Source organism: Hyla sarda, chromosome 4 (assembly GCF_029499605.1).
Source record: "Hyla sarda isolate aHylSar1 chromosome 4, aHylSar1.hap1, whole genome shotgun sequence".
NCBI classification, from domain to species: domain Eukaryota; kingdom Metazoa; phylum Chordata; class Amphibia; order Anura; family Hylidae; genus Hyla; species Hyla sarda.
In genome coordinates, this window is record NC_079192.1 from 172,291,771 (window position 1) to 172,304,544 (window position 12,774).

General features: G+C 39.9%; 1 protein-coding gene across 3 annotated transcripts in view; it reads right to left on the reverse strand.

The window, feature by feature from the left end:
- The window catches only part of LOC130368706 (cholesterol side-chain cleavage enzyme, mitochondrial), a 150,157-nt gene that overhangs the window by 49,603 nt on the left and 87,780 nt on the right, over window positions 1–12,774 (reverse strand). For all 3 annotated transcript variants that reach the window (XM_056572760.1, XM_056572761.1, XM_056572759.1), the window contains exons 4-5: window positions 7,787–7,986; window positions 5,087–5,290 (exon numbers count right to left, since the gene is read on the reverse strand). In XM_056572760.1, coding sequence (XP_056428735.1) covers window positions 5,087–5,290; window positions 7,787–7,986 — 404 coding nt within the window. The remainder of the gene's footprint in view (window positions 1–5,086; window positions 5,291–7,786; window positions 7,987–12,774) is intronic.

The following is a 12,774-nucleotide window of genomic DNA, read 5'->3' on the forward strand; positions in this document are numbered from 1 at the left end:
CACAAGCCCTCGTTAACCATTTTATTAACATCAAGCAAAGAAAAACGCTGGTCGTTGAAGTAGTCCACCGAATTCGAAGGAGTCCACAGGATACACGGATCTGTAGAAGAAGTAACAAAAAAAAAAAAAGTGTAAGTACATTAAGGGAGAAAAAAACTGTGTTAAAAAAATGTAATAAACACACACACACACACACTAAACGCCATTTACCACTATTCTGAGCCATGACTACAATTTAGTTATTGAATTATTTAGATGTGGTGAAAAAGCTAAAAAAAAAAAAAAAAAAAAAAAAAGATCCAGAAGGAAACCTAGCAGCCAAACCTATTCAGACAGCAGGAAAGAGGAACAGACTATTTTTTCTACTACATGAAGTAAATTTCCCACTTTTGCCTACGTGTGCCAAATTTATTAATGCCGTGCAACAATTTAGTAAATTTGTCGCACATAGTCAAAAATTAAGTAGAAAAAAACAGGGTAAAAACAAGACTACATAGTAAAAGATTAGTAAATACCGCTCATAGAGATTAGATTCTCGATGCAGCAGAGGAATAAGCATCTGCACTAATGACTGCTGGGAAATGATGTTCAATTTCATTCATGGTAAACCCCCCTTAAGCTTGAAAAAAACCCACCTCTTGTGTGGCATTGGAATGCAACATTTTGGCAGTAAAACTTAAAAAGTTGCATTTAATAAATTCAGCACATAATATAGGCCCTGTAAAAAATGAATGAAGTTTCAGTACAAACTGCAAGATGCATTAGTACTTTTTGTAACATTTTACACCAAGAAGCAAGTAGAAATATCCATCCAAATCTGCTCTGTGAAACCACTGAGGTTGAAGGCACAAAATCAATAAATCACAGCCAGAATGTCTGCTTATAATCCTGTTATTTAATACTTAATGATACTTGAACAAGCACTTAACATTATAGGAATAAAGAATCACAAGTGTTACAATTATCTTAAATGAATTTGCATATAAAGTGAATAACTTATCCTTAATAAACATTATAATTTTTTAAATTAAAAAAACTCTTGCACTATAACCTAAGATGTATAGTTGAGGCCATATGCTGCTGCCATTGTAAAGCCATATTTAGAAAACTATGAGGGACATTTATCAACATTGGCTGTAGGTTTTTGGCTAACTAGCGCCAAATTTACTATAAAGGTGCGCGGCCTCAATAACTATTGCGTCTTTTGAAATTTAGCTCTGATTTCGCTGGCTCCAGCAACAATGAAAAGGTTGCCTCGACATGGTATGAATTTGCAGCATTTTTAAAGGGTAAAGATGCGCCTTTTTGTTGTTAAAAAAAAGGAAGAAACACAATAATAAATGTCTCCCTATGTGTTGTAGGAGATTAGCTCTGTAGAGCTAAGCAAATTAGCAGTCAGAGATGGGGAGAGAGAGCAAATTTGTCATTGGTTTTACCTTTTTTGGGTTAAATGGTCGCAGAATGGCCCTGATATACTATTGTAAACCTGACCTGTTTGTATTTGCCCCTGCAGCCAGGAGATGCACACCATAAGGATCCCCGGTCACATACTGCATGATATATCCCATGGATTCACAGTATTCAGAGGGACTTTCTTATGCAGGTCATCGGCCATTGTGAAAAAATAGCGCCCACATAACATATGGGGCAAATCTGATGCTGTTTAATGGGCCTTTTTGACCTTGGGATGCTTATATGCCATGACTAGTACAGTGACCCCCGACCTACGATGGACCCAACATACGATCATTTCAAGATACGATGGCCTCTCAGAGGCCATCGCATGTTGAAGGCAGCATCAACATACAATACTTTTGTATGTCGGGGCCATCGCATAAACGGCTATTCGGCGGCACAGACTGCTTCAGCTGCCACCGGATAGCCGTTTACGGTGCCCCGTGAGCTCCGGTGATGGTCTCTTACGTGTCCTCAGGGCTCTGGCGCGTCCTCTTCAGGATCCCCTGCATGATCGACGCTCTCCATCGTCGTCATCGCGTTGCTGCGCACGCCGTCCCATCATCCAATAGGAGTGGCGTGCGTAACAACATGATGGCGGTAACGGAGAGCAAGGATGCAGGGGAAGCAGAGGCCTTGCCGGAGCGTCGGGGACGTGGCGACAGCGATGGACGGCAACATCCAGGGCAGCGGGGACGGTCCGGAGCGGCGGGGACACGTGAGTACAACCTTTAATACCAGTGTTCTTCAACCTGCGGACCTCCAGATGTTGCAAAACTACAACTTCCAGCATGCCCGGACAGCCGTTGGCTGTCTGGGCATGCTGGGTGATGTAGTTTTGTAACATCTGGAGGTCCGCAGGTTGTAGACCACTGTCCTATACTTTACATTGCACGGATCCCTCAACATACGATGGTTTCAACAAACGATGGTCCATTTGGAACGGATTACCATCGTATGTTGAGGGACCATTGTACTCTTGTTATTTACCAGGGGATCATACAGTATAAGCATCTCTTTATAATTGTATTCATCTCTATACATCTATCCTATCATTTCTTGCTCACAATCCCTAAATGGTTTCTCCCCTGAGGAAGCCACCAGTGACTTGGTGTCAGAAACGCGTTGGGTGTTCTAGGGGTATTGCAATGAGCCACAAAAAAAAATCTATGTATGCTTTACCCTAGTGGACTTGTAGTTGTTATTCCTCAAACCAGACTGTAGACATAACAGTGTGAGGTTTAGTCTCCATACAGGTTATATGTGGATGCTGATTGGGGCACCATTGTGTTTATGGTTGCTGATTGTGCAACCTTTTTTCTATTGGCGTTATTTTATCAATATTATTAAACGTTAAGTTTTATGCACATCAAGTACACTTTCACCTGTTTATGTTTGCGCCAGAATCTGTGCTTCAGTTTCTGTCTGCGACAGAATTTGCACCAGAATGTGTGCCAAAAATATCAAAAATCCAACCAACTCTCTAATTTTACCGTAAAAACCCGAAAAGGGGTGTGTGGCAGTTGTGGGAAAGGGGGCGTGTCCTCACATTATTTTTTAAATCCTAACATATTTATTACGTTTTCCACAGAAAATGTTGTGGATTTGAGCTCTGGAAACCCCACAGATCAGAGCATGTGTAAAAAAAATAGCAAAATGTGAGGAAAAGCACAAAATGTAGGGAAACCTTAGTAAATACCGTGGAAAAATACCTGTAGGGAAAAAAACACAAAGAAAGCTACAGTCCACTCTTAGTAAATCAGGGCCAATCAAACTAGATAAAAGTGTGTTACTTACACTACTCACAATGCCCTCTTATTGAGGCTGCAGCCTTTAGGATTCAATCTATGATCAGGGGGTCAAGGTTCTTTACAGCCTCAGTTACTGAAGCATAGTAATATGCTGTCTTCAGCATCTGTGCTGATCTGGACCACACTAAAAACCTTGACTGGCTCAAAAAGGGAATGAAATGACCTACTACCAACCTGCCTGTCATCCCAAAAACATCCATGCTCGAAAATAGGACATACTAAAGTCCTTAGCAAGCTAAGTCTTGCCAGGGATTTTGACAATTTCTCACTCAGCTTTTCCTGGATGAGATATGTGTTTCCTGAAATCTGGTAGCGCTATACAACTGGCTCCTTGAGTAAATATAGTTATCTCTTGTCACCACACCTGTCACATTTCAGAGTGGTTATGTCAATGCCCAATTGCCACAGCATTGGGATGACTTCTCCCCAATATTTTCAAATAATTTATCACAATTGGTTTTGTATTTACTATGTCTTGACACCTAAATAAAGTTCAGCAATACCAAGAAGTATCAAAAAATGCTAAATTTTTATTGAGTACATCTATTAACAAAGATAAAATCCAAATTGATAAGCATGGTGCACAGGACTGAGAAAATACAAGGGGCATAGGCTAAAAGAACATTGGAATGCCTAGTTTTAACCACATACATGTAGTAAGTTACATAACAATAGTAAAGTATACATGAATCACAATAATAAGTACTACAAAATGCCTAGGTAAGTGAATAGAAATAACCCAATGTAGAGCCAAATGCCATCTGCAGGTTAAAACTAGGCATTCCAATGTTCTTTTAGCCTATGCCCCTTGTATTTTCTCAGTCCTGTGCACCATGCTTATCAATTTGGATTTTATCTTTGTTAATAGATGTACTCAATAAAAAATGTAGCATTTTTTGATACTTCTTGGTATTGCTGAACTTTATTTAGGTGTCTGATTATTTTATATTCCAGCAATCTATATTCATTTATTTATTTTTTTGGTGACATTTACTATGTCTTCTCACATATAAATTTGCACAAAAATGCACAATAGTCACAACATGTGCCTTTCTCTCGAAGGCCAGTTTAAGATAACCATAAATCAGACACAATTGTGTCTATATTGTAGACAAAAGTCCTGGCCAAAGTGTGGGCCTGATAAAAGCATCTGAAAGAATCATAGCTCCTGATGTGTCAATGTTACATTGACTAAGACCAGTCTAAAAAAGACTAAATTGCACTGTACTATACACTATATAGGAAGCATGGGGCCATTGTTTGCTAGCTTTGCAACAATTTTTTGTATAGCAAAATGTTATGTGTGAATAAAGAAAAAAGTACAACTATTTTGCTATGAATGTTGCTGAAGGTTATTACAACTGGTAATATGCTATATAACTTTAAAGGGAACCTGTTCCCTGTTTTATGCTGGCCAAACCACTGGCAGCATGAAACAGATGCAATGAGAGGGGGCTCAGGCATTTCAGAGAAATCGTAGTTTAAAAAAGGCGTTGGAACCCAGGTTAGGGGGAGAAGTGTCATGTGGGCAGGCCTAGCCCTATGTCCCATCGGCCCTAAGTGACGCATCTCTCACTAAGTATGTGTATAGGAAGAGACATGCCAAGGCAAGGAGAGCAACCACCAGGAAGCACCCCAATGACTGGTTACCCAGGTCCCAGACGCTTTTTTAAATGATGATTTCTCTGAAACGCCTGTGTGACCCTGCTCCCTGCACTTGTTTGATTCTTCCCTTCGTTTGGGCAGAAAAAACAGATGACAGGTACCCTTTAACACACTTTATTAACAGAAAGTAAGTTAACTACATTACTTGCACCTACCATGGTTGAAGATAGAATCCCAAGCCTTTACATGGTCTTTCCAAATGGAGGAGTTGATTAACCTAAGGAGTCGTGGAGGAATGTAAAGCATGGGGCTGGTGGTGTGGAACATGACAGTTACAGAATCTATGAATTCTTGAGAGTCAGGGTTTATGTAATCTTGCAGCAGACCAAGACGTTGTCCATAGAGCACATAACACACAGCTGTAAGAAGAACATATTACAGCTGTCAATTATTACAGGGAACCACTAAATATAAGCCTGCTACCAGGACAGACCATTTACACTAGAGTAGGTACACCATACAATGAACTTGCAAGTTAATTTATCACCTAGATTTTTTTTCTTTTTCTTTTACAGATAAGAGACAGATACTGAAACATATATTTCTTTTATTATTATTTTTTTAAATCTGTTTATATTTTCTGATCTATATTTTCTAAGTGTCTGATCATGGGGGGGGGGGGGGGGGGGGGGTTTGGCCTCTGGAAACCCCGGGATTTCCTGTATGGCATCCCACCTCTTACTTCCTAATGCAGACCCCATTACTTTTACACTGCTTGCTCAAGCCCCCACCCTTAAAGACGCTCTCTTGCTGCACAGGGGTGACGACCCAAACAGCAAATCATCGGCCAGGACAGGGTTCCGTCTCAGCCAGTGGTTGGCTGAGTTACAATAAGTTACAATAAGTTGGTCACTCACTGTGAGTGGTGGGTGCTGATTGCAGCCGTCATTCACCGTCTATGAAGCCAATTGATCAGGTAACCTGCACAACATGTGTCGAAATATGTACCTCAAATATACCAGAGCATTTAAGAGGTTAATGATGGGCATTAGCATGATCGCTGATATTGGTAATTTAAGTGGAAGCTGTCACTCATCATTTTTAAAGTGAGCACAGGAGCTTCATAGACTAACTGTACAATGTGACGTACACTGTTGGGCACCAAAGCCCAGGTGGCAGCACCATACATGTACATCGCGTGTCCCTTAGAGGTTAAAGAATAGAGCTGAGCGAGCTTACAGTAAATTGGCTCTTAGCAAACCTCATTGCTTGGCCGTTGATTCCTTTAGTCTGCATAAATTAGTTCAGCTTTTCAAGTGGTCCTGCTGCCAGGAAAAGGTGGATACAGTCCTAGGAGACTTAAGACTGCCATCCCAGATTTTTTCAGGTAATCAGAGCCCTTGGAAATCTGAACTAATTTATGCAGACTAAAGGATACAACGGCCAAGCCACAAGGTTTGCTACGAGACAATTTACTATAAGTTCGCTCAACTCTATTAACCCCTTAAGGACTCAGGATTTTTCAGTTTTTGCACTTTCGTTTTTTCCTCCTTACCTTTTAAAAATCATAACCCTTTCAATTTTCCACCTAAAATCCAATATCCATATTATGGCTTATTTTTTGCGTTGCCAATTCTACTTTGCAGTGACATTAGTCATTTTACCCAAAAATGCACGGCAAAACGGCAAAAAAATCATTGTGCGACAAAATCGAAGAAAAAATGCCATTTTGTAACTTTTGGGGGCTTCCGTTTCTACGCAGTGCATATTTCGGTAAACATTACACCTTATTATTATTCTGTAGGTCCATACAGTTAAAATGATACCCTACTTATATAGGTTTGATTTTGTCGCACTTCTGGAAAAAATCATAACTACATGCAGGAAAATTTATACGTTTAAAAATGTCATCTTCTGACCCCTATAACTTTTAAATTTTTCCACGTACAGGACAGTATGAGGACTCATTTTTTGCGCCGTGATCTGAAGTTTTTATCGGTATGATTTTTGTTTTGATCGGACTTTTTAATCACTCTTTATTCATTTTTTAATTGTATAAAAAGTGACCAAAAATGCACTTTTTTTTTACTTTGGAATTTTTTTGCGCGTACGCCATTGACCGTGCGGTTTAATTAATGATATATTTTTATAGTTCGGACATTTACGTACGCGGCGATACCACATAGGTTTATTTATTTTTTTTACACTGTTTTATTTTTTTATGGGAAAAGGGGGGTGATTCAAACTTTTATTAGGGAAGGGGTTAAATTACCTTTATTAACACTTTTTTTTTACATTTTTTTTGCAGTGTTGTAGCTCCCATAGGGACCTATAACACTGCACACACTGATCTTTTACACAGATCACAGGCGTGTATTAACACGCCTGTGATCAGTGTTATCAGCGCTTGACTGCTCCTGCCTGGATCTCAGGCACGGAGCAGTCATTCGCCGATCGGACACCGGGGAGGCAGGTAAGGGCCCTCCCGGTGTCCGGTCAGCTGTTCGGGACGCCGCAATTTCACCGCGGCGGTCCCGAACAGCCCGACTGAGCAGCCGGGTCACTTTCACTTTCGCTTTAGAAGCGGCGGTCAGCTTTGACCGCCGCTTCTAAAGGGTTAATACCGCACATCGCCGCGATCAGCGATGTGTGGTATTAGCCGTGGGTCCCGGCCGTTGATGAGTGCCGGGACCGACGCGATATGATGCGAACCCGCTTCATATCGCGGGAGCCGGCGCAGGACGTAAATATACGTCCTGCGTCGTTAAGGGGTTAAAGAAGTTTTCCAGGAAAAAACAATTGGTAGCCTATCCACGGGCTGATCAATAGTTTTCTTCCTGGAAAACCCCTTTAAGTTATTAGTCTTCAACAGTTGAAATGTATACGTAGTAAACCAGTATTGTTCTCATACTTACACTCCAATGCAAATCGAAAGAGCTCATTGGTCAGGTCAGCTGTCCACTTTCCCCGACCACTTCTCTCCACCTGAGTGTAAACTCTGCGAATAAAATCCTGTCCGACATTGTCCAGAAGAGGCAGGAAGCGATTCATTCCTGCTACAGAAAGGACTTCTTTGTTCAATATTAGTCTTTGGCAGCGCCATTCTTCTCCACTCCTAAAAGACCATAAAACATAGTGTATTTTGTAGTAAATACATTGACAACATTTAAAAAAAAAGATTTGTACTAGATTGTAACTGTGTAAGAAAAGTATTCTAGCTCTACATTAGACTTATAGAGACAGTCATGGCCGTAAATGTTGGCACTCCTGAAATGTTTCTAGAAAATGAAGTATTTCTCACAGAAAAGGATTACAGTAACACATGTTTTGCTATACACATGTTTATTCCCTTTGTGTGTATTGGAACTAAACCAAAAAAGGGAGGAAAAAAAAGTAAATTGGACATAATGTCACATCAAACTCCAAAAATGGGCAAGACAAAATTATTGGCACCCTTTCAAAATTGTGGAACAATAAGATTGTTTCAAGCATGTGATGCTCCTTTAAACTCACCTGGGGCAAGCAACAGGTGTGGGCAATGTAAAAATCACACCTGAAAGCAGATAAAAAGGAGAGAAGTTCACTTAGTCTTTGCATTGTGTGTCTGTGTGTGCCACATTAAGCATGGACAACAGAAAGAGGAGAAGAGAATTCCCTGAGGACTTAAGAACCAAAATTGTGGAGAAATATTAACAATCTCAAGGTTACAAGTCCATCTCCAGAGATCTAGATTTGCCTTTGTCCCCAGTGCGCAACATTACCAAGAAGTTTGCAACCCATGGCTTTGTAGCTAATTTCCCTGGGCATGGACGGAAGAGAAAAATTGATGAAAGGTGTCAACGCAGGATAGTCCGTTTGGTGGATAAGCAGCCCCAAGCAAGTTCCAAAGATATTCAAACCGTCCTGCAGGCTCAGGGAGCATCAGTGTCAGTGCAAACTATCAGTCGACATTTAAATTAAATGAAACGCTATGGCAGGAGACCAGTAGGACCCCAATGCTGACACAGAGACATAAAAATGCAAGACTACATTTTGCCAAAATGAACTTGACTAAGCAAAAATCCTTCTGGAAAATGTCTTGTGGACAAATGAGACCAAGATAGAGCTTTCTGGTAAAGCACATCATTCTACTGTTTACTGAAAACGGAATGAGGCCTACAAAGAAAAGAACACAGTACCTACAGTGAAATATGGAGGTTCATTGATGTTTTGAAGATGTTTTGCTGCCTCTGGCACTGGGTGCCTTGAATGTGTGCAAGGCATCATGAAATCTGAGGATTACCAACGGATTTTGGGTCGCACTGTACAGCCCAGAGTCAGAAAGCTGGGTTTGCGTACGAGATCTTGGGTCTTCCAGGAGGACAATGACCCCAAACATCCATCAAAAAGCACCCAGAAAAGGATGGCAAAAAAGCACTGGAGAGTTCTGAAGTGGCCAGCAATGAGTCCAGATCTAAATCCTATTGAACACCTGTGGAGAGATCTTAAAATTGCTGTTTGGAAAAGGAGTCCTTCCAATAAGAGAGAACTGGAGCAGTTTGCGAAAATATGCTGCGAATATTACGAATATGCGAATTTAGCGAATATATGACGAATATTCCTCCATATATTCGCGAAATATCACAAATTCGAATATGGCCTATGCCGATCAACACTAATCATTATCCATTTGTAGAAGCCATCCTCTCTTTAGCTTCTGCTTTTTCAAAGATGGCATCAAGTTAGCATCCAAAATATGCTAAAATTTTATTGAATCCATTTTTCCTTGACAGAGGTTCTTTTCATTAAATTCTGTTCCCCTTCTTCTCCAAACACTCCTTTGCTCATTCCGGCCAAAAAGTTAAATTCTAACCTCATCGGTCCACAGAACTTCTTTCCAAAATGCATCAGACTTGTCTATATGTTCATTTGCAAAGTTCAAACGCTGATGTTTGTGGTGAGGACGTAGAAGAGGTTTTCTTCTGATGACTCTTCCATGAAGACCATATTTGTACAAGTATCTCTTTATAGTGGAACAGTGTACCACAACTCCAGTGTCTGCCAGATCTTTCTGGAGGGATTGTGCAGTCAAACATGGCTTTTGAATTGTTTTTCTCACAATCCTGCAAGCTGTTCTGTCTGATATTTTTCTTGGTCTTCCAGATCTTGCTTTAACTTCCACTGTTCCTGATGACTGCCATTTCTTAATTACATTCCGAACAGAGGATATTGACATCTGAAAAGGTTTTGCTATCTTCTTATAGCCTTCTCCAGCTTTGTGAGCGTCAACTATTTTCAGTTTCAGATTTCTAGACAACTGCTTAGAAGAACCCATGGTGCTGATTGTTGGGGCAAGGTCAGATGAGTTTGGGCATTGAAAACCTTTGAGATTGACATCACCTGGTCTTCACAGATGATGATTGAGAACAATCCATGACACTGGCAGGTGTCAGCTTTGCAAAGGGGGCAGTGCATGCTATAAATTCTGCAGGGTGCCCAAACTTTTGCAGACACCATTTTTTTTGTTTTCTGTTATTTTGAAAGTGAAAATGATGGAAATAAAATCTAACTTTTGTTAACATATTATAAGAATGTCTAATCTGTAATTTCATGCCTTCTGGCGATTTTCCCATCTTTACTTGTCTTCTTTATGCACATTAATACAAATTTTTACCTGGGGTGCCCAAACTTTTGATCCCCACTGTATATAGCAAAACATGTGTTACTGCAATCGTGTTTTTGTGAGAAATACTTCATTTTCTAGAAAAATATTTTACCTCCACATAAATTATAGTTTTGTATTATAGTTAACATTTCTTATACCTTTACTTTGTATAGTTCCATAAAATATTTGTTTTTTCTTGCAATTAAAAATTTCTAAGTTACAATAAGTTACAAAGAAATTGCAATCTGATAATAACAATAATATCAATGGCAGAAATGTTAAAGGGGTAGTCTAGTGGAAAACTTTTCTTTTTTTAATCAACTGGTGCCAGAAAACAGATTTGTAAATTACTTCTATTAAAAATTCTTAATCCTTCCAGTACTTATTAGTGGCTGTATACTAAAGAGAACATACTTTTCTTTTCAAAAAAAAATTCTGTCCCGATCACAGTGCTCTCTGCTGACTACTGTGTCCATTTTAAGAACTGTCCAGAGTAGCATATGTTTGCTATGGGGATTTGCTTGTGCTCTGGACAGTTCCTGACATGGACAGAGGTGTCAGCAGAGAGCACTGTGGTCGTGACAGAAAAGAAATCAAAAAAGAAGATAATTTCCTCTGTAGTATACAGCTGCTAATAAGTACTGGAAGGATTAAGATTTTTTTAATAAAAGTGATTTACAAATCTGTAAAAAAAAAGAAAATGGCAGCAGCACACTTGGTCAACAAAATGGAGGCTCTTTTTGATCAAAACATGTCCCCCTCATCCACCACACGGAGGTGGCCTCAGTGCGCTAAGAGTCTCCATTTTGTTGACCAAGTGTGCTGCTGCCATTTTCTTTTTTTTTACATGTTTTGTACTTGCCACAGCAGCGTGCACCCGTGTATTGGGTATAGGTGCTGGCTACATTTTATTTATTTATTTATTTATTTCGTTTTTGCTGTGCATCTGGAGGGAGTGGCTCCCTCTGTAGCCGTGCATCCCCTCCCCTATTTCACAGGAGGTGGTTTGGATTGATAGTGGATACAACATGTCACCCAGTCAGAGGCTATATGCCCAGCAGAGGTGAGTATTATGAGTGTTAGGCTCAGTATTTGTGTTAGGGTCACATCCGATATGAGGCCACCTCCGCGTGGTGGATGGGGGGACAAGTTTTGATCAAAAAGTATGCTAAGAGCCTCCATTTTGTTGACCAAGTGTGCTGCTGCCCTTTTCTTTTTTTTACATGTAATGTACAAGTCTGTTTAACTTTTTGGAATAAGTTGATATATAAAAAAAAAAAAGTTTTCCACCGGAGTTCCCCTTTAAATGTATAGGCACCGCACAATACTTACATAGTATTGTTACTTATATGCTGATATGCACATATGTGTCCTTTTGGCACATGTGTGGTTGGGGTATGTCAGAATACCTTGTTTCTAAACATACTGGTGTAAGTTGTATTAAATTCCGCAGGTGAGGCAGGACACATCCTATTTATGCCAAGCCCTGCCCACTTTTTGAAAAGTGGCATGGCTAGCATAAAACAAAAATTGCATTTTAAAATTTTTTGTATGCCAAAAAGCAGGTGTATCTGCTTTATACCTTCCCTCATTTTTGTGTCCACTTGCATTCTGTTTTATTGGTCAATTCACCCAACAAAAAACAGTACTGTTCAAAAGAATGCAAAAACACAGTGTGAGCCTAGACTAAAAAGGACAGGCTGTAAAAAATGGTCAGTATAAGGGTATGTTCAAATGTACTGTATTTGCTGCAGACTTTATGCTACCGATTTTACACTGATAAAACATACACAAAATATGCAGCATATGAAATGCAGCATAAAATCCACAGCATGAAATCTGCAGCGTGAAATCTACAACATATTCAGTACTTACGTGTAACCATACCCTAATAATTAATACAAATGGATGCAAACTGATACAACCGAGCCGTCAAACAAATGGCATCCACTTTGTATGGAGCAGACTCAGTTCCTGACGTGTCCAGCAAACGTTTGACTTTTACTTTGGATGCAGACATAATACACTGCAGGATTTCCACAGAGGAAATTATGCTTGCATATTTCGGTCTGCTGCAAAGCTTGCAGATTTTCTGTGTGGAAATTCCATGTGAATGTACCATTACTGCTGGAGCCACTGCAGTTTTTGAGCCAAAGCCAGGAGTGGATTCAAAGGAATGGAAAATATAAAGGAAGGACTTATACTTCTCCTTCCTGCTGGATCTTCTTCTGGCTTTGTCTGCTATGTGTGTGATATCAG